This window comes from Eutrigla gurnardus (genome assembly GCF_963514095.1).
Source record: "Eutrigla gurnardus genome assembly, chromosome: 6".
In the NCBI taxonomy this organism is placed as follows: domain Eukaryota; kingdom Metazoa; phylum Chordata; class Actinopteri; order Perciformes; family Triglidae; genus Eutrigla; species Eutrigla gurnardus.
The window spans coordinates 17366007-17387049 of record NC_139920.1 but is presented as its reverse complement, the minus strand read 5'-3'; the positions used below and the strand labels follow the sequence as shown (position 1 = coordinate 17387049).

Sequence of the window (21043 nt, the reverse complement as noted above, 5' to 3'; positions counted from 1 at the left end):
TTGCTTGGAAATTCAGCCTTGTGATAACTACAGACCGAATACATGGTCAGATTAACTTCAGCGTAAAGTTTTGACAAGCGTATAGGCTGAGCATTATTGTTTTTCACAGTGCGTGCTGTGAATAAATATGTATATAAGGAGCAGTAACAGTTGAGCCAGTATATTTAATAGGTATTTTCCAGTAGTGGATGTAATAGAAGATCTCTGACTTGAGTAAAGGTAGCACTACAAGAGTGACAGAAAGGCACTCAATAACAGAAAGTATAACAGAGAAACACTCGAGTAAAATACAGGCACCTAAAATATCTACGCAAGAACGGTAATTGAGTGAATGCACTTACTTTCGACCACTGGCATTCTCCGTTTGCTCTGCAGAGGCCCGCGATTCTATTTGGTTGCCCGGGAATATGATCGGAGTGAGACCTCTTCCTGCACTGACGATCGGCCTCTCCAGCCTCGTCGACAGCGCGAACGACGTCACACGTTGAGCGGCGCAGGGAAGTTCGTCACCGTCGCTGTTGGACCTGGTGGAGCTGTCGAGGTTCTGATCGGTTCCATTTTTGTTTTGGTTCAAAATTATACACAGAGCGTCGGCCTACAAACCAGTTTTTGATCATCAAAAGCGGCGGAGGATTTGGTTCATCTGTAGACGAACACCGGAAACCGCTCAGTAAAGCGAAAGTTGAGAGTCGAGATGAGTGTGGAGGCGTACGGGCCGAGCTCCCAGACCCTCACCTTCCTAGACACCGAGGAAGCCGAGTTGCTCGGAGCGGACACCCAGGGCTCCGAGTTCGACTTCACCGACTTTACTCTTCCCAGCCAGACGCAAACTCAAGGCCAGACCCAGAGCCAGCTGGACAATCAGGTCTGGCGCTTTCAATTTTACAGGAAGGCACAATAAAGCGCGGTTTCCCGACGTTAGCTTCGTTAGCTCACCCGGGGCTGCATGCTAGCTCGCTATTATTGGATCTAGCGTTACCTAGCTTCGTGTTAGCTTAGCTCTAACCGCTAGCTCGCTGCCAGCGAGCAAGCCCTTTACTTAAACTCCTAAAGTAATGTTTTGTGTCGTAGCACGTTTGTTTTGAACTGTTCCAAGTAATCCAGATACACGGACGTAACTTTAATGGTCAAAGATACGAGTTAAGATTGTTGACATTCTGTCAACTTATAATTAACTGGCTTTTCCGCGCTGCCTCTCCTAGCCGCTAACCGTTAACTTTAATCGTTAGCATTCGGTCTGCTTGGTAAACCTTGTGTTGTCCTACAGGTAAATGGTCCTGATGAGGGTCTTCACAACGGTGGAGTAGATGACTCGGTGGCCAAAGCCAGTCAGCTGTTAGCCGAGCTCAACTTTGAGGAGGATGAAGAAGACACGTACTATACCAAAGACCTGCCTGTGCACGCATGCAGGTAACGTTCACTGACAGGAACCACACCACGTATGGATGTCGGTCGACTACCGAGGAAGTGATTATTGTACATTAGTCCTGTTGTTTTTCTTGATAATTATACAACCGCGCAGTCCCTGATCGTGCACAATACACACAGACCCCAAAATGCATCAATGTTGACTTTTCTAAATTATACTGGCAAAGATCACAAGCAGGCCTAGTACTCATTCAAGACTTCCACATATCACTAACACAGCACACCACTGAGCTGCAGGAACCGTTTTCAGAATTAGTTTTCAATGCTGCCATCCATTCTATTTAATTTAACACATTTTACATGAATTCCAACAAATAAAACTAAAAAAAACAAAACAACTGACCTAGAAATTCAAAGTGACAGTCCTTGATATTTAAGTCCTGGATGATTTTAGGATTTCTATTTGACCATGGAATTGTCCTTAATTTAGCAGTCTGGAGTCTTTATAAGTTGATATTTTCGCTTTCGGTGAGAATTGTGTGAATCATTATTTTTTTGTGTCTGTATTCAATGGAGAAAAACTGTAATACAGCGCCCAGTTTGTAATAATCTGCCCCGGGACTACAGGTGGAAAATAGCAAGTTTGCTGAAACCTGGTGCAATGCATCTCTGCTTGTTTAAAATGAAGCTAATGTTTTATCGTGCACTGTCCCTGTTTAAATAAATAAAGTACAATACAAAAATATACAATACAAAATATTGAAATACATCAGTAGGCCATTGACTCGATCTCCATTTTGTTACCCCCTTCAGCAATAGTGACACATCCGACATTTATTTAAAATAAAAATTTCGAGATTGCCACTTTATCTGGGAGTGTGTAAGCATCCTACAAGTAGAGAGCATGACCCCACCACATTTCCTGTTAAACCATGTTGTATTTAAAATGCATATGACATAGTAGACACAATTTGCTAACCCCTGTGATATCAATCACTGTTGTCAATTAAGCATGGCCTTGCTTTTGGCTTGCTTTAGGTAAGACATGTACTCATGTCTGTCTTTATGACTAAATACTGCAGTAATTCAGATGCTGTTGTCATTCCTTGTTGTTTTACAGCTACTGTGGTATCCATGACCCGGCGTGTGTGGTTTACTGCAATACCAGCAAAAAGTGGTTCTGTAATGGACGTGGCAACACATCTGGCAGGTATGTAGTCACCTGATTAACTCTCATATATCCACCAGAACACACCACTTAAACGTTATGTAATAATAAACACTACAGTAAATGTGGATTCCTGTACTGTTGTGACCCACATCGCAATCGGCTGAATGTGTGTAAAGTTAGATCTTTATGATGTAGTGTCTACAGACATTTCTATTGCTGCTTTATTGGTAGCGAACTATGGATCCAAGTGTATGTCCTGTTAGCTGTTGACATTAGCAAGAATCTACCATTGTATGTTTAAAACTGTCATGTGGTCTATTTTGGATCTAGTTGTTGTTATCATGAAAACTATCAATACATTTCTGCAGCAGTGCTCCCAGGACGACTGTTACAGAATTCAAAGTTCAGATTATTTTCCCAGTCGTTTGACTCCCGTTCTCTGATTAACAGTCACATTGTGAACCACTTGGTGAGAGCCAAATGCAAAGAGGTTACATTGCATAAAGATGGGCCGCTGGGCGAGACAGTGCTGGAGTGTTACAACTGCGGATGTCGCAATGTCTTCCTCTTGGGCTTCATCCCGGCTAAGGCTGATTCTGTGGTGGTGCTACTCTGCAGGTAGGTGCTGGTGGCTTTGTATGCACTGACAATGGTTGACAGTCATTTTAAGATACTCTGGAGCGTGAACTTAACTTCGAAACAGGAAGTTTGTAGTCAGGTTCGTTCAGGAAACAGATGCAGAGTCCCTGAATTAAATTGTAAGCCAAATAGAAAACAATGGCTGTAGCCTTGCTCCAAAACGGCTATTGAATGAGTTAAGTAGATTTAGATCAAAATTAAAATGAAATAAAAGACAAATAGCATTTTAAAATCCTCTGCAATATTTGAATCACTGTATAAAACAACACTTAAGCCAAGTTTTTGACTGTGTGAACCTTGCTTGTCGATACAGGCAGCCTTGTGCCAGCCAGAGTAGCCTGAAGGACATCAACTGGGACAGCTCTCAATGGCAACCACTGATCCAGGACCGCTGCTTTCTGTCCTGGCTGGTTAAGATCCCATCCGAGCAGGAGCAGCTTCGGGCCCGTCAGATCACTGCCCAGCAGATCAACAAGTTGGAGGAGCTCTGGAAGGTATGGCTGAACAGCTGGGAGGCTTTTTCGCCTGGGTTACATGTTCAGAGTGAATCTGTGACTGGATGGTTGTAAACTTTCATTGGCAAGCACAGGTACACTTCATGGTCAGATTCCAGGTAATCATACTCGGGCACGGTACGAATCAAAATGAAAACGCCTTAAGTGATGGCTGCTTACACAGATTGGTATCCACATATAGCACAACCGTTTTAAAAGGCATCTGCCACTGTGCAGTACAGTTTGTTTGTGGAATGAGAGTTTGTAATATGATGTGTGATGTACTTTGGATTGACGGTTGCTTTGACTTTGTGATCTCTCAGGACAACCCCACTGCCACTTTGGAAGACCTGGAGAAACCCGGAGTGGACGAGGAACCCCAGCATGTGCTGCTGCGCTATGAGGATGCCTACCAGTACCAAAACATCTTTGGCCCTTTGGTCAAACTGGAGGCTGACTATGACAAGAAGCTTAAGGAGTCCCAGGTACCTGAACTGCATTCATAAGTAGGAAACTTTGCAATGCAAAGGCTGCATCCCAAGTCTCTTAAATTGCATTTCCTCACTTGCGTCTTAGTCCTTCCTACATGGGGATGCATGGAGAGGCAAGGAAAACTTGCGAGGAGAGAGGAAACATGGAAATATGTTTGTTTCAGTAGCAGCGTTTCCTCTCTGTAGCCTGTTATCTACTGTTTAACAAACATCTGCACAACCTATGTCATACTGTGTCCTGCTTAGAAGCACAGGACCCGTTTCTATTGGCAGAATGGATTTACATTACTTATTCATTGTTTGTGTCTGTATTTATTGATATTCTGATGGTGATTAATTATTTAATAACCCAGAATAGTGTCTTTGAATACTGGAAATGACTTATTAGGCTAAATGTTTCAGGTGAAATGATGTCACTCATATCAAACCCGACATTCAGGAGTTATTAGCCTCTCGTGACTGAACGGAAATGATGATAAATTATGTAAAAAGTGTTCTTACTAACAGACAGACTCTACTCTATATGACTAAATTGCATCCATAATCAAAGTTAATGGGGGAAATAACAGATCATGAATTACTTAGGTTATTTGTGGTCCTTTTGTTGTTCAGTCCATGATTAACACAGATGTTTGATGATGGCTGACCAGAAAACAGAACATAAAACCTAGGAGTGATACATTTGAGTTTAATCTGTTATCGCTATAAACTCTGGTATGAAAATCCAGTGATGTTGATTACTTCTGATTCAAGCAATCAAAGTCAAATAAGAGACGTGAGCTGTACCCATAAAACAGTGTTTTTCTTCCTTGAATGTCCATGGTCCAAATGTAGAGCAGTTCAGGTGACATAAAAGTGTTCTCAGAAACCTAGTTATCAAATATACATATAGGATGTTATTGTTATGCTCTGGCCTCACTGGGCACCTACAAAGTGAGGCACACAATGATCCTCATCCACTTCTACAGCTGTGCCAGACCACATTCATGGTGTGAGGAATCTTGCTTAAGCTAAAATAATGCCATCTCCCTGCCAAATAATGCCTCTTTATTATTTTATGTTCATGTATTTTCTCATTCTTTTTCTTCTGCAGACCCAAGACAATATAACAGTCAGGTGGGACCTGGGACTGAATAAAAAGCGGATTGCCTATTTCACTCTGCCCAAGACGGATTCAGGTGGTAATACTGAGTTTGACTTCCTCCCAGTGGTTCTGTGGTACAGATAGAGCCCCCCCCATCTCCCTTCAGTCCTGAGAATTGCACGCAACCTCCCCAACCCTGCATCTTTTGGTGGCATGTGTGCTTGGTTTTGTTCTTGCCTCCGTTTGTGGGTTGTTGTCCATGCACGGTATTGTATCATTTAGTTTATGAACCTAGCCCACCCTCCTCAGTTTACTTGTGGGTCATTCTGAGCACAGAACGGTGTCTGAACTGGTGTCATGTATCAATCCCAGATATGCGGCTGATGCAAGGTGACGAGATCTGCTTGCGGTACAAGGGAGACCTGGCCCCGCTGTGGAAAGGCATCGGTCACGTCATCAAAGTTCCAGACAGTATCCTTTACACTGTTACATTGTTCCATATGTGTCATCCATTGCATTACAGGAGTAGTTCTCAAACGTTTTCTTCAACTTCACAATCATGAACATTCCTTTCGAATACCTTGGGATGTACAAATACAAATGGCAACTTCTTAAACTTTATAAAACCACTTTTTATTGACACGACTAGGGTGTCATGTTTCCAAGTGCCATCTTAATTTGTTGAGTCTCATACTGTCTGCTGCTTGAGTTTTCAGACATATACAGTAATACACATGGGTCTCTCTTCATCTACTGAACTATCCCTTTAACAATAAAACTAGAACAGTATAGATGCCATAACGTTCCTTAACAGCCTGTTTCAAAGACTATGGTGACGAAATTGCCATTGAGTTGCGTAGCAGTGTTGGAGCGCCGGTGGAAATCCCCCACAACTTCCAGGTGGACTTTGTGTGGAAATCCACATCCTTTGATAGGTAAGAGGACGTTTTATACTCCCAAATTCCTAATTAGTTAGGAACATTTCATTTTACAGCCCTTAATTCATCATATTACTATTACTATTCTAAATAATGCGAAGAAACTAAATTGTTTGCATTGTTTACAGTTGGTACTTTTGTAGAAATCTGTCTATCATTTGTAAAGTAAAGATGCCAGCCCACATGACAGAAGTCCACTGATAAATGGGTGGAATTGACTCTCGTTTGTGTTGCTGCAGGATGCAGAGCGCCCTGAAGACGTTTGCGGTGGACGAGACCTCCGTGTCTGGCTACATTTACCACAAACTGCTGGGCCACGAGGTCGAGGACGTCACCATCAAGTGCCAGCTGCCAAAGCGCTTCACTGCCCAGGGCCTGCCTGACCTCAATCACTCACAGGTCAGACCTCATCAAACACTGTGTCCCTGTGATTCCTCTTATTATTTTGTCCTTAATTTTCTTAAGTCTTCAAGACCTGATGGCAGGAAAAAGTATGAGTTGAGTTGACTAATTTAAATATATTTTAATATTCTATCAATATAGCTCAGCTATTTTTAATACATTACAAAGGAAGTATGTGACTTAGTAGGACAATCCTTTATTTAAGTGGGCAAAGCATGTTACCTGATTTGGTTTAAATGTGGGATTTAGTTCTCACATCATCATTATTGCAAGTAGAGTGAGTGGAGTGTGTTTTTTCCCAGGATTCTTAGAAATATTTGCAACAATTCACCTCGGATGAATCCTCTTTTTCTGTTCAGGTTTACGCTGTGAAGACAGTACTGCAGAGACCTCTGAGTCTGATCCAGGGTCCTCCTGGCACTGGGAAGACTGTCACCTCTGCCACTATTGTCTACCACCTGTCCCGACAAGGCAACGGGTACACCATACCTTTTTTTATTATAAGTTAATAGATAATACTAGAAATACGTAATGTTCTAATTGGTGTTCTAGCTGTATTTTGAGGAACCGTCCTTGTCCTAACTCGTGTGTGTCTGTATGAACGTGTGCAGGCCAGTTCTGGTGTGCGCTCCCAGTAACATTGCTGTCGATCAGTTGACTGAGAAGATTGACAAAACTGGACTGAAGGTTGTCAGGCTGTGTGCCAAGAGCAGGGAGGCCATCGAGTCACCAGTTTCCTTCCTGGCTCTGCACAACCAGATCAGCAACATGGACAGGTCAGTGGCGTGTAGGGAATTGACTCTGGATTCAAAAGTTATTGACATTTGCATTCGTCTTTGTACAAAAACAAATTTGAGAACTAGTCAGTCAAGTACGAGCAGCTTGTTTTTTTTAAAACTTGTCCTGTCACTTTTGAGCTCACATTTCACAACCCCTATTACCTATACTCACTCTTGTCAGGATTCCTGGTACTTTTGATCTATATTGTCTAATTCACACCTGGATGACAGGCGCATGCATCTAAAAGAAATAGAAAGCTAGTTATTGTAGTTTTGCCTGCCAAATATCACAGTTTAGCTTAGTCACGTACAACTGGAGTGCGTGTTTGCCGTAGTCACCCGGATGTGTCTGTCTCCATAGTATGCCGGAGCTTCAGAAATTGCAGCAGCTGAAGGATGAGACTGGTGAGCTGTCATCTGCTGATGAGAAACGCTACAGGGCTTTGAAGCGCACAGCTGAGAGGGAGCTGCTGATGGTGAGGAGAAGCTTCAAAGCTACAGCTTTTCAGGCACTGCTAATGCCACAAGTAGTTTGTGCCAAGCAATTCCATACTAATTCTGACTGTTGAAATGAGTGTACTAGTGCTATATCCTTACTGTGTATTGTGATTAAAAAAACAACAACACCGACCTGCATTAGTAATCTCCATATAGAACCAATTCCACCTGACAGGATGATAATTCATCATCATAATCTGAGCAGAAGACCCTTATGTGTATCCCGGCTTCTATTAAATGATTGCAAACTGTCATCTTTGTTGTCCAGAATGCTGATGTCATCTGTTGTACCTGCGTTGGGGCCGGAGACCCTCGTCTGGCCAAGATGCAGTTCCGCTCCATCCTGATTGATGAGAGCACCCAGGCCACCGAGCCAGAGTGCATGGTGCCTGTGGTGCTTGGAGCCAAGCAGGTAAACATGTACACACACACAGATAAATAACAACTAGTCCCCAACCCACTTCATGGTAGTAAAACTAATGTGACCCTGCAACTGCCCATACTTTATTTTCAACAGTGATGGATGAAAATTAATTTTAACATTGAAGGAACTTTTCTATTTAAGGCAGCGAAGCAGCAAGAGACAATTGAGAATAAAACAAATGATACGAAAATAAAAAGACTATTTCTTCTCATATATCTTATATTAAACCAACTGTCAACTTGTGTGACTCATCTTCCTCCTCCCAGCTCATTCTGGTGGGTGATCACTGCCAGCTTGGTCCTGTGGTGATGTGTAAGAAGGCAGCCAAAGCAGGACTGTCACAGTCTCTGTTTGAGCGCTTGGTGGTTCTGGGGATCCGGCCAATCCGCCTACAGGTCCAGTACCGCATGCACCCGGCTCTAAGTGCCTTCCCTTCCAACATCTTCTATGAGGGCTCCCTGCAAAATGGTGTCACTGCAGGTTTGTCAAGATTCATTCATTATCTGGTTTGATGGAGGTGCAAATTCTTTTTTTACTCTGGCTGGTACATCGACAGATATAAAGCAAGCCATTCTTAAGACTAAAATGAAAATCGTCATGTTCTCCCCAGCTGACCGCATCAAGAAAGGGTTTGACTTCCAGTGGCCGCAGCCTGACAAGCCAATGTTCTTCTACGTGACTCAGGGTCAGGAGGAGATTGCCAGCTCAGGAACATCCTACCTTAACAGGTAACATCTCAGTTTTTCTTTGGTTGTTTTATGTAATTTACACGAACTGATTCCTAATGTACAAAGTCGAACACAGTGGTTGAGAATGGGTTAGCTGAGATCAAACACTAGGGGGTGCTTTCTCCACCATTGAGTATACCTTAATAGTGGAGAAAGCCCTCGACTTGTCAATCATGATCAACAGGAATACTAACCTCACCTAGCAAGTAAATGAAATCCAATAATTTTCAAATTACTTTCTTGCCTAAACTACCATTAGTTTACTCCCATTAACTTTTAAGGTGTAACTTTGACATGACTGAGCAGTACATTATTTAACTAATGCTGATGTCTTTAAGGACGGAGGCTGCCAACGTAGAGAAGATCACCACCAGGCTGCTGAAGGCCGGAGCCAAACCTGACCAGATCGGCATCATCACCCCGTATGAGGGTCAGCGCTCCTACCTGGTCCAGTACATGCAGTTCAGCGGTTCCCTGCACACCAAACTCTATCAGGTATGACATGCTTTCCTGAGCTGAAAATAGATTCCACTTCACATTGATTGTAGCATTTAATCATCATTAGAGCGTTGGACATAATTTGTTCCTCTGTTTTTGACCATGCGATCTCCTCCTCACCTTTCTCTTGTCCCGTCACATTACAGCAAGTTGAAATTGCCAGCGTGGACGCCTTCCAGGGCAGGGAGAAGGACTTCATCATCCTGTCTTGTGTTCGTGCCAATGAGCACCAGGGCATCGGCTTCCTGAATGACCCACGTCGTCTCAATGTGGCGCTGACCAGAGCCAAGTAAAAACCTTCACAGTGGATAATTAGGACCAGCTCATGAGTTTATGATGAGCTTTTTATATATTCCATGTCGAGGCTAATTAAGAATCATGCAAATCTGATATTTTTGACAACTAGACAAAAAGTTGTTGCCATGTGAACACAATCTTGAGAATTAGATTACACGTGCCTCCTATTCATTCTATGTAGGTGTGTAAAGTAAGAATAATCACACCACTGACATTTCTACACACAATAACCAGAATAGTTAAAAAGATTCTACAACATTTATACCCCGTCCCTGAGCAACAGTCTTGTGTGTGTGTTGCGAACGAAGGTATGGTGTGATCATCGTGGGAAACCCCAAGGCCCTCTCCAAGCAGCCGCTGTGGAACAACCTGCTGAACAACTACAAGGAGCAGAAAGTCCTCGTGGAGGGACCGCTGAACAACCTACGGGAGAGCCTCATGCAGTTTAGCAAGCCCCGCAAGTTGGTCAACACTGTGAACCCTGTGAGTAAAACAAACTACCCATCATGCTCTGGAGGCAAACCTCATCATAAGACAAGACGATTGTTAGTTGCAGTCCTAAATCTGAGAATTATGCAGCTGTATGAAATGGTGACTGCTGTTTTCCAGGGAGGACGTTTCATGAGCACTGCGATGTACGATGCCCGCGAGGCCCTCATCCCTGGCTCTGCCTACGACCGCAGCAACGCAGGTAATAGTTTAATATCTCATGGTTTGACTCAAGATAATAAATTACTCTTTTATTAATTTTTTTTAGAAACCGGCTGCATTGCAGTCCTGCAAAACAAAGCTTGCCTGGTCTTGTTTTCTTCATGAGAAACTGACATGAGTCTCATTCTACACGCTCTCTTTCAGCCGGGCGTCCGTCCAACATGTACTTTCAAACTCACGACCAGATTGGAATGATTGGGGCCGGCCCCGGTCACATGGCCGCCATGAATATTCCCATACCCTTCAACCTCGTGATGCCGCCAATGCCTCCGCCCAGTTACCTGGGTCAGTCCAACGGCCCTGCTGGAGGTACGGTACAGCGCTGAGATGGTCCACTGAACCATTACATGAACCGAAAATGAGCAAACTTTGGTCCAGGAAAAAACTAATCCAATCACACTACAGGAGAGTAAACCATTATGTGAGGTTATGAACTAGATAAAGAAACACCAGTTACTGGGACCAAATCACTTTTTTTTATTGTCCACCAGCAGTACTCCACAGTATATCCCAAGCTTTAGTGGCCATGACTCCTCTTTTATTAAGTGTAAATAACACATTATGACCTTAGAACCATGGTGGGCTACTGTGTTTGTTTTGGCTCCAGTCCTCAGTTCTCTGTTTCCCCCATCCAGGTCGTGGAGCTATGAAGGGTAAGCCTGGCCGTGGCGGGCGGCAGAGGGTCCGTGGATCGGCGCACCAGGGTGCCGGGCAGGGTATCGGAGCAAACAGCCAGGCCAGCCAGGATGGGGCCTCCCAGCCCTTCTCCCAGGGGCCGCTGACGCAGGGCTACATCTCCATGAGTCAGCCCTCTCAGATGAGCCAGCCCGGCCTTTCCCAGCCGGAGCTGTCCCAGGTAACACTTCACTGTCACTTAGTGAATGAAGATTTATCATTTCAGATACGTTTATGATAATTAATGCTAAACTTTTCTTTATTAAGTTCTTTTTGATTCATAAATATGTTTTTTGTTTAGAGAATGCAAAAATACATCTTAATTTGCACTTTGGGAATTATTGCTTGTTCATTATGTACTTTATATTAAAGCGAATATGTTTAATGGATCTTATTTGAGAGCTATGCTCTAGCCTCTTTTGGAGAAGTATACTGTATTGAATTTGGTACAGTATTGAATGGTACATTTTTGTTGTACTGGTCACATTGTTCGTAATTTGAATTAAGCAAATCCAGTAAAAGTAAGGAAGGAGTAATATAGGTATACAAGACATCAAATAATATAATATATACAGTTTTATACTAATTTTAACGTGCACTATTCTATGGTTCAATTCTCATATATTTTTTACTTTTCTTTCTTTATATATATTGAATTAGCATTGTTGTTGGAAGCCTGTGACTTAAGATTTTTATATTTTTATTAGTATGTATTTTTTATAAGACTTTAACTAGTTCTATGTAATTGTTGCACGTATGATAAATAACGAACAGATTGAAAATGTGTCTACAATGCCGTCTCTGTCCTGTTGTCCTCCAGGACAGCTACCTGGGCGATGAGTTCAAGTCCCAAATCGACGTGGCTTTGTCCCAGGACTCGACTTACCAGGGTGAACGCGCATACCAGCATGGTGGGGTAACTGGACTGTCACAGTACTAAAGTGTAAGTGCATAAAACTTTGTACTTGCATTATAGCACATTTAAGGCTTGGGAAGTAGAGCAGTTCTTGTGTTTCCTAACTTAAAGGAATGAGTCCAGTTGTATAATAGTTATCTCGTCAGACTTGTTATTTCTTATCATGTGAATCCCATCTTGTTTATTTAAGTCTAGCCCGGTCAAAAGTTTAGATGTTTCCAGCCTTTTCAAGTTTTCCTGCTCCAGTTTATCCTGCAGCTCGTGTGAAATCCACTGTCTTTGATGACTTTGACATTAAGTGATTCTAATAATCAGAAAGGTTCATTAAGGCCATTTAGAAGGTTATTAATCTATATAGTACTGTTCATTCATTTCCATCTCATTTAAGTCATTATTTTCTTCCACTGGAGACAAAAAACATTTACTTAGTATTTCTAATTTATTTTGTGTGAAAGAAATCTTATTTTTTTTAAATCATCTTCGTGTTCTGTAAAAAAAAAAAGGTTGTTAACTTTTTTTTTGTTTGTTTCCAGGTCACTTGAAAGAAGGGAGCTAGGCTTGAACTGAGCTTAGTTCATCAGCTTTTTAATCTGGGAAATAATAAAACATAAAATGGATACCTGTTTTCCTCTGCTACAACCGAAGCACCACCGAGTGAAAGCGACGGGATAGCGAAACCAAACCAATGACCAGCGGGAGAAATAAGAGGGTAGAAGACGAGGAGAGCATGAACAGACGGGCGTGGAGATGGCTAGAGCGGCCAGGTGAACAAGCAGGAGGCAGGGGCCGATGCCCGTGCAAAGTGAAGGAAGAAAGTCGAGAAGATGGCGGCGTGTGGTCAAGCTGCTGAGGGAAACGGAGGGGAGACCTCATCGGTCTCTCGTGGGAATCCAAATGAGGCTCAACTCCCAACAAAATAATCCAGCCAACCCCTTCAACCCACAATCTCCAGGAAAGGAAAGAAAGCTCGTTCTCCAAACTTGCAAGGACCATGATTAGAGAAGGCCATCGAACAGGGAACACAAAGTCCTCACGCTTAAAGTAGGTTGGTTTCTCAACCTGTAACTCTTAAATTTGGTTTATCATGGGAGGAGAGCGGCACCAACGGTCTTCGAGCGGGGCCCAAAAACCTCAGCAGCCTCTGAAGAAAGCAGCAGTCAAGGCACCCTCTCGGAGAGGAAATGAAAACACGGTTTCTGTGCTCGAGTCTGAGATTAAAGAGCCTTGAATTGAAATACCTGTTGTTTGCCTTGAGAACCACTGGCACATTCACGAGGTCTCTAACGGGGTGGTGTCGACCAAACGTCAGTGGTGGAGTGGCACAGGGATTTCAGACTGTTTTTCAAGGCATGATGCGCAAATCGCAAACCGATGTCGCAATCATCATGGGACAGTTTTTTTCTTCTCTGAAGTACCTTTCTTATCACAGAGCACAAAATTGCAAAAAAAAAAAAAAAGTAATTGAAACTGTCAAACACAACCAGCATTGAATATTCAACTCAATGTCATTTGATGTTTCAGCGAAGGCTTTTCCTTATTCTAATCTTTTTCAAAAGCAGGGGTTGTTGATGTCCTGCTGTGCTTCATGACCAGATGTCTTTCTGATTAGATTGGCAAACGCTTGAATGCTTTGCATTGATTGATTCCTCAGGGGATTGTGAAACTGCCCACACTCATCACACAAATCCCTGCTTGAGGTGAAAGAAACCAAACAAAAAGGGGGAAAGCATGAGAGTAGTCGAGGCTTTCAGGCGGCCGTGGCAATCAATCCACCACAGGTGAGGGGTAGAAAAAGGAAGGTGGCTGCGGAAGAGAAGGACACGAGTTCCCACGTCTGGAGAAAGGGTTCAGGTCGTTGTCGGGGGTTAAAAAGGTCGAGGGGAAATGTGGCTTTAGGACTGATGAGTCCCAAGAGATGACCACACATCAGATATAGTTGTAAACCCAGTGTCATTTCACACAGCATTTTGATTTTGTGAATAACGTTCACACGACGAGCAATATAGCCAGGCTGGTGGCCGTATCGCCCAGCCACATAAATCAGGGGTTGAAAAATTAAGACTTCACGAAGTAAATATGTGTCGAATGTCAACATAACCCTATGTTTTTAAAAAAAAAATCAATGTAATCTGAAAAACCTTTTGGTTCCTGTGTGGATGAAAAGATTTTGAAACTAAGCGAAACCCCAGTTACACACAGCAGAGATGCCATCAGTACTGATTGGATGATGGCAAGCAGATAAGTGAAAAGTGAATGAGAAACCTGAATCAGTGCCTATAACCTATCACCTTCAGATAAACGGCTGCAGCACAAGCATGAATGTAGTTAAAAATCAAACTACCAGCATAAAAAAAGCCTTCCAGACATCGGAAGGCTCAGGAAACCCACAGAAAAGGACTTGTATTTTATTTTTTTAATAGAATCAGGCCATGTAGAGATGAGGTCAGTGAGTTAGCAGCTGGGATGTTTCTCAAAGGATGGGCGGATGGAAATAGCCACCTTCCTTCCTTCTCTGTGGAGTAAAACGAAAGCTGGTAGAATTTATTTTTTCCTTCTGTGAACTTTTGATTTGTGCAAAGCTGTCCTGCCTGCGTTGTGTATTCCTTGTAGAGTTCCTCTGGAGATGAACGTGGATCCTAAAAAACCTTCCCGATGAACTGTGTGAACCCGAATCTTGAGTTGATCCAAACGTTGCTTTTGTCAGAGGATTCGCCGCTTTGTTCATTTTCCGTTCATCAGTTGGGTGTTATCTAGCCGTTTTGTGTAGCTTTACTAAAAATATGTTATAGTAGCAACTTGCTGACGACAGGAATGAGGCGGTTTCCTTTATGTTTGTCATGAGTTTTGTATCTTCTCCTCAAACTCTCCGAGGGATTGTAGTTATGTTTTTTTTTTTTACTCTTCCAGGAAAGACTCTTTCTGAACACAGTAAGAATGTACTCCACTGTTGTTTCTCGCCTGCTTCTCTTTTCAGCAGACATGTGACAATCATGTTGCAAGTAGATGTTTCCACGTTTAATTGACTTAGAAATAATTCAGTTTTGTTGACATTGTGCAAATCACTTTTTTTTTTTTGTGTGTAATGAATTCACATATCGACCCGTTCCACTGAAATCCTAACATGTTATAGCTTTAAAAAAAAAAAAAGAAAAGGAAAAAAAACTGCTGCCGTAATATTGCTTTGGTGTTTTGTTTTTTTCCATCTTCTGAGCCACGAGGAATGAGTGATTATTGAAGAAGTGATTCAGTTGTAAATGAGAACATTTCCATCCCAACCTTCTCTATCGACGGGCAGAGTGTGAGCTCAACGTGATGTAATTACCTATTTGAAAACGTCTTTGCAGTGAAGTTTCATCACGTGGTGGTTCCTTGTAAAACTAAATCAATAAAGGCTGTCAATTTGAGCAGTCTTCATGGTATGAAAATCGAGTTCAAATTTATTGTTCACACATGAAATGTTACAGATATTGTACAGTAATGAGGCTTTTAGTATATACATGGGTCACGGCGGTTTCATTGTGTTGCTTGTGCCGCCTTTTTCTTTTTCATCTGATTTCTCTTCGTCAGTTTCTTTTTCAGCTGTCCATGTTTCTGTTTCTGAATGCTCTCTTGGATTTTCTGTTTAAACTTCTTCTTGTGGGTCCGGATCTTCTCCAGCTCGGCCTTCCTCTTAGCCTCTAGGTCTGGATCCTGAAACCGCAGTTAGATCACAAATCAACAACAAAAAAGCCAATTTATCTCATTAGCGGTTTCCAAATCAGAAGCCATATAGTACTTTAGTTGGTAGCAGGTATATTTATTATTATAAAAATAAACCACGCCCTCACTTAAGTTGTTTATAAGAAATTGTTGATTTCCTTGAAAGAAAATGATTAATTTTCTATGCATTTAGTATTCTAAACTTACCATGAGTTGAAGTATGTTTCCATTTTTAAATGTTAAGCTAAATAAGTTAATAACGTCTCAATTTTACTAATAACTAGTGCCACATAAGGCCTTTAAGGATTTGTAGCTTCATATCGAGTCACACATTAAACTTGACTTCGCTAAAACGTGCCAGCTGTGTGAAAACAAAAGCAAATATTTGGCTGTTTAAAAAAAAGAAATTAACTTACCTTCCCCTCCAAGATCAGCTGCTTCCTCTTGTTGATCTCCTTTTTCTCGTCAAAATCTGTCGACTCGAGTTTCTACGACGCAAAAGAAAAGAGGTTACTACCAAAACATTACAAGTTAGTAAAAAAAAATCTAAACGGCATGACTGAAGACTTGCATTAACTGACATTAAGTCAAAAAAGATAGTCCTGAAACGAGTCCTGAGAATTAACGAACACAATCTGAAGAGGTCACTGAATATGAAGAAGCGTACTATTTCACACTGCCGTCTGGTCACGTTGACCTGGGTGAGGATCTTCAGGACTTCTTTCTCCACCAAAGGATATTCCTTCAGCTTCGTCTCTGGAAACACAAACAGACCAGTTGGCACTGAGATACACTTCCAACGCGCTGGGACCTGGGGTTCCCAGCTTCTCTGTGTCCTGGTAGTCAGTTAAAGCTCTAAATGTGTTCTTATCTGGTCCTCTGAGGGAAGACTTGTCCTTTTCAGTTTTGTAAAAAAAAATAATAATAATAAATATAAAGTATTAAATAGTAATAAAGGAGGAGCTACTGGCCATATTGATGCTAAGACGCAGGGAAATGGTTTTACCTTCACCCCACATTTTAATGCAGTCGTTAAAACCAAGTAACTTACGAATCTGCCGTTCGATGGAGTGGACCAGGTGGATGTCGTACTGCGTCACCAGAGTGATGGACACTCCGTTCCTCCCTGCAGAATAAGAGAACCTTTTAGACATGTAATGATCCAGAGCAAGTCATCCATGGGTGACGTTGGCGTTTTTCCGATCAGACCACTTAAAGCTTACCTGCTCTTGCTGTTCGTCCAACTCTGTGGATGTAGACTTTGGGGAGGCCCGGGGTGTTGTGGTTGATGACGACCTGGACAGCTGGAATGTCCAAACCCCTGTGAGTCAGAGAGAACAGAAAGGATGGCAAAACGCGGTGATTTCTGAAACGGAAGAGGAATTTACAGATGTTGTACTTTTAAAAGGCTGAGGGGAGCTTCTTACCTGGAAGCCACGTCTGTCGCAACCAGGATTTTGAAGACGCTGGCCTTGAACTTGGCGAGGTTTGCGAATCGTTGTTTCTGGTGACGATAAAGATTCACCTGCTTTAAAACCTTACACAGACAATTTCTGCTAGTTTCTGTCTTTGTCCCTTTAATGAGACCAATAAGATTTCCACATCCAACGAGAGCTTGTTGAGGAGCTCCAAGGACGGCACATAGAACCTTGTTGGAGGGAATCTCTGCTCTCACCTTTCTCTCACACAAAGAAGAGTCCAATCGTTATTACGTGCAAACTGAAATTACCAGTAAAACTGTAGTCTACGATCTAGTCTCACCTGTTTCATCATGGAGTGCAGGGAGATGGTTGGGAAGTTAAACTCACGCAGCATCATAGTGAGGATTTGGCAGTTCCTAAGGAGGAAACGACACATAGTTTTGCCTTGTAATCTAAATGTCTACTCACCATTTAACAAAACAAGTTAAACAAAACAAGCTACATGGTTTAACTACTTCTGGGCTTCTTACTTGCAGGTGTTGGTGAAGATGATCATGGACCAGTCGTCATGCTCGTCAGTAAACTTCTGGACCAGGTGGACCAGGTAGGCGTCCTTCACCTTCTCTGGAGTGAGGATGAACCTCTGGTCCAGCTCCTCCACCGTCCGTGTCCTGTTAACCACAATGACGCGATATTTACTCTATTAAGGACGGAAGGAAGGAAGGGTGGGAGGGAGGAAGGAAGGAAGAGAGGAAGGAAGGAAGTAGAGAGGGAGGAAGGAAGGAAGGAAGGAAGGAAGGAAGGAAGGAAGGAAGGAAGAAAGGAAGGAAGGGAGGGAGGGAGGGAGGAAGGAAGGAAGGGAGGGAGGGAGGAAGGAAGGAATATAAACACACTGAATACACCTGCATGCTACATATATCTGCACCCAGCAAATGGTCTGCTCGTTAGTAAACCCAGCAGAACGTTCATTCAAACACAACTATTTGCACGACTGTGCCGTACATCCTAAGGAAGGACCTGAAATAAGTAGTTTGATCCCTCCAGATAGACTACACACTTCTGCAAACAAAGTCCATGTGTAAATATGCTACTTCTATAAACATCTGTTAGATGACAGCCGGTTACTCACTCCGATTTGCTCTCCCAGAAGAAAGGTTTGTTCATGGCGATGTTCTTCAGCTCGTGCAGAGTGTCAGTGAGTGTGGCGCTGAACAGGAGCGTCTGTCGTTTGGCCGGTAAAATCCCCAGGATGGTCTCCAGGTCTTTGGTGAAGTCGGTACAACCCTGCTCCAACAGCCGGTCCGCCTCATCCAAAATCTGGCAAACACACGAAGAATATGTCACAAAAGTAGCTTAACATTCAGAAATTGTTGATTAGTATCCTCATATACAAATAAAAAGCGTCAAGCATTCACAACACTGACTTCAGCGCAGTTAATAACAACAAAAGATAGATATGACAATCTGGTGCTTCACAGGGTTTCAATTAAAACACTTTTTATTATTGTAAGTGCATGAGATTATGCCATAATTATGTATTCATATCCTGGTGTAAATATAGCGACTTGTGTATATAACAGCGGAGAACAGGCATAGAAACCAGACTCCCGTGAACTCACCAGAAACTGGATCTTGCTCATGTTGAAGGTGTCGGAGCTACGGATGTGATCAGCCAGCCGTCCGGGCGTTGCTACGACTACATGTGGTTGGTTGGACAGCTCCAAGGCCTGAGTCACCATGTCTGTCAGTAGCACAGGAGAGAGGTTCAGATAGAATTTAACAGTAACTTGCAGGAGTTTTTTTATCTACGTTTCTGCAGCAGAAATGCAACTCTGGGGCTTTAAAACTCCAGCAGACTCTCATAAGAAATGATTACCCATTCCACCAACAACGATGAGGTCTTTCAGACCCAGCGGCTTCCCCAGGACTCGAAACTGCTCTGCAATTTGATAGGCGAGCTCCCTGCATGACATCAGATATATATAGCATCATCATCTGAATATATGGGAAGATATATCTCACAGTGCTATCTATCTATACTCTTAAGGGTTATTCGTGTCTCACATGATAAGGACTAGAAAATCATTACTCAATTTAGAGCCACTGTGATTTCTATTTTTGATGGACTTACAACCAGTAATTTACCACTGATGTTTTAATTTAACACAAAATAATTTACTCATAATTTCTAGGAATATGTGAAAATGAAAAGCAATAAAAACAATTAAATGAACAATTAAATTAATTATGAAGTTTACATTTAATAATAGTGGATTTCTAAACATGTTGAAGTGTTTTGTTGTTTTAAAATGGGGATTGTTTCCTCTAACTGTGGAGTCGGTCTTCCAGCTTGCACTGACCTGGTAGGAGTGAGCACCAAGCAGAAGATGCCATATGGATCCTCTGACAGTTTCTGCACCACTGGCAGCACAAAAGCCGCCGTCTTCCCACTTCCGGTCTTAGCACAGCCCATACAGTCCCGACCTGCAAGGGAGAACAACCTCAATCACCTGCTCTACAGTCTGCCTTATTGACCTTCAGAGCAGGTTACTTATCATGGGGAGCATCCCAAACTCCACGAAAAGAAATCTGATCATTTATTGTATCATGACTTATCTACAACACTTGTTCTAACTGAAAAGGCTCCATAACTGTCTCAGGAAGTTTCTTCGCTGATCTTCTGTTCTTTTTATGTAAGTCTTAGTGTGTTGAATGGTATTTGTTCTTGTCTTAATTTGTATGTTTGTAAATGTATATTTAACTATTTTGGCCAGGTGTCCCTTGAAAAAGAGCTTTTTAATCTGTACGGGACAAACCTGGTTCAATAAAAATGAAATAAATAAATAACAAACTCGCAAACCTTGATTGTCACTTTAAAGATTTTGTGATCCAGAGATTTTTCTGATAAAATTCGGCAGCAGTCAGATGGGGGGAAATTACCTTTACAGCTGACTACTACTGTGTTTAGGGAGTCATGGGAAAACAGCCTGATTCCTGACCTCCCAATCCCACACAGCAGTTAATAAATAACAACAACAACAACAACAATTTAACTGGTAGTGAGATCTGATCGTCAGATTGTAATACATTTGCAGAAAACAATAGTGTTTGCTAATCTGGAGAATGTATCTCCAGGTTTCCTGTTAAATCGACAGGTTTTCCAGTGGAGATCTGGATGACTGTTGGGCCTGCTGATTAGGCCACTAAGGAGATATTTACATTTAAGACCTGGTGATATGTCTTTAACCTTTTAAAGGTTTAGTCTGTCTTACCTTCCAGTATAGCAGGCATGCAGTTTTCCTGGACAGGGGTGGGCTTGTTGATCCCCAGCTGTTTACACTGTTTAACCAGCCAGTCTGAGAGACCCAGCGAAGAGAAGTCGGCCATTTCTTGTTTATCTCTCTGTCTGGGGACCAGATGAACAGTCCCGCAAACTTTATTTGGCAAAATAATCGCTGAAATACTCTATTTTAACGTAGAGTACAACATCCTCGTGTATCACTTCGACGGTCGCTGGATGATTACGTAACAGCGCGACGTCTTCTTCTCCGAGTTGCCGCTGACTGGAGTTAGCGCAGGCGCGTTGCTGCCCTCTGTTGGTCAAGAACGGAATGAAACGAGCATATTTTTGGGGTCCTGGATAAATTCAAAATGTGACGTTAACTAAACCGCAGTATTACTTTGGTAATTAACCAATTAGTTCACCCCCGTAATCTACTTAGCATGTAAGTTGGTAAAGTAGGATGGAAGAAGTTGGCCTACTGAGCTATTTCACCAAAGTAAAAGTATATCAGACTAGAACAAGAACAG

At 42.4% G+C, this 21043-nt stretch overlaps 2 protein-coding genes across 3 annotated transcripts; one reads left to right on the top strand and one right to left on the bottom strand.

The window, feature by feature from the left end:
- The first annotated feature begins 491 nt into the window (after positions 1-491).
- LOC311014200 (regulator of nonsense transcripts 1) lies at positions 492-15538 on the top strand. Of its 2 annotated transcripts, none has more exons than XM_084010645.1 (24): positions 492-865; positions 1268-1410; positions 2489-2578; positions 2990-3157; positions 3492-3672; positions 3996-4157; positions 5257-5341; positions 5620-5718; positions 6074-6182; positions 6425-6584; positions 6947-7065; positions 7199-7363; positions 7728-7842; positions 8133-8276; positions 8555-8768; positions 8899-9016; positions 9355-9511; positions 9661-9803; positions 10120-10294; positions 10421-10502; positions 10667-10831; positions 11158-11378; positions 12018-12140; positions 12647-15538. In XM_084010645.1, exons 1-23 carry the CDS (start codon positions 695-697, stop codon positions 12135-12137), a joined length of 3306 nt encoding a protein of 1101 aa, XP_083866771.1. In that variant the 5' UTR covers positions 492-694; the 3' UTR covers positions 12138-12140; positions 12647-15538. The 2 variants fall into 2 exon arrangements, with proteins under 2 accessions (XP_083866771.1, XP_083866770.1); XM_084010644.1 differs by having other exon boundaries at positions 5257-5344.
- On the bottom strand, positions 14225-20752 carry ddx49 (DEAD (Asp-Glu-Ala-Asp) box polypeptide 49). The gene is made up of 13 exons (XM_084010646.1): positions 20506-20752; positions 19594-19717; positions 19110-19195; positions 18853-18974; positions 18363-18550; positions 17764-17904; positions 17574-17649; positions 17240-17316; positions 17036-17133; positions 16864-16938; positions 16480-16568; positions 16229-16300; positions 14225-15803 (listed from the first exon to the last, which is right to left on the bottom strand). Exons 1-13 carry the CDS (start codon positions 20618-20620, stop codon positions 15627-15629), a joined length of 1440 nt encoding a protein of 479 aa, XP_083866772.1. The 5' UTR covers positions 20621-20752; the 3' UTR covers positions 14225-15626.
- Between the last annotated feature and the right edge of the window lie 291 nt (positions 20753-21043).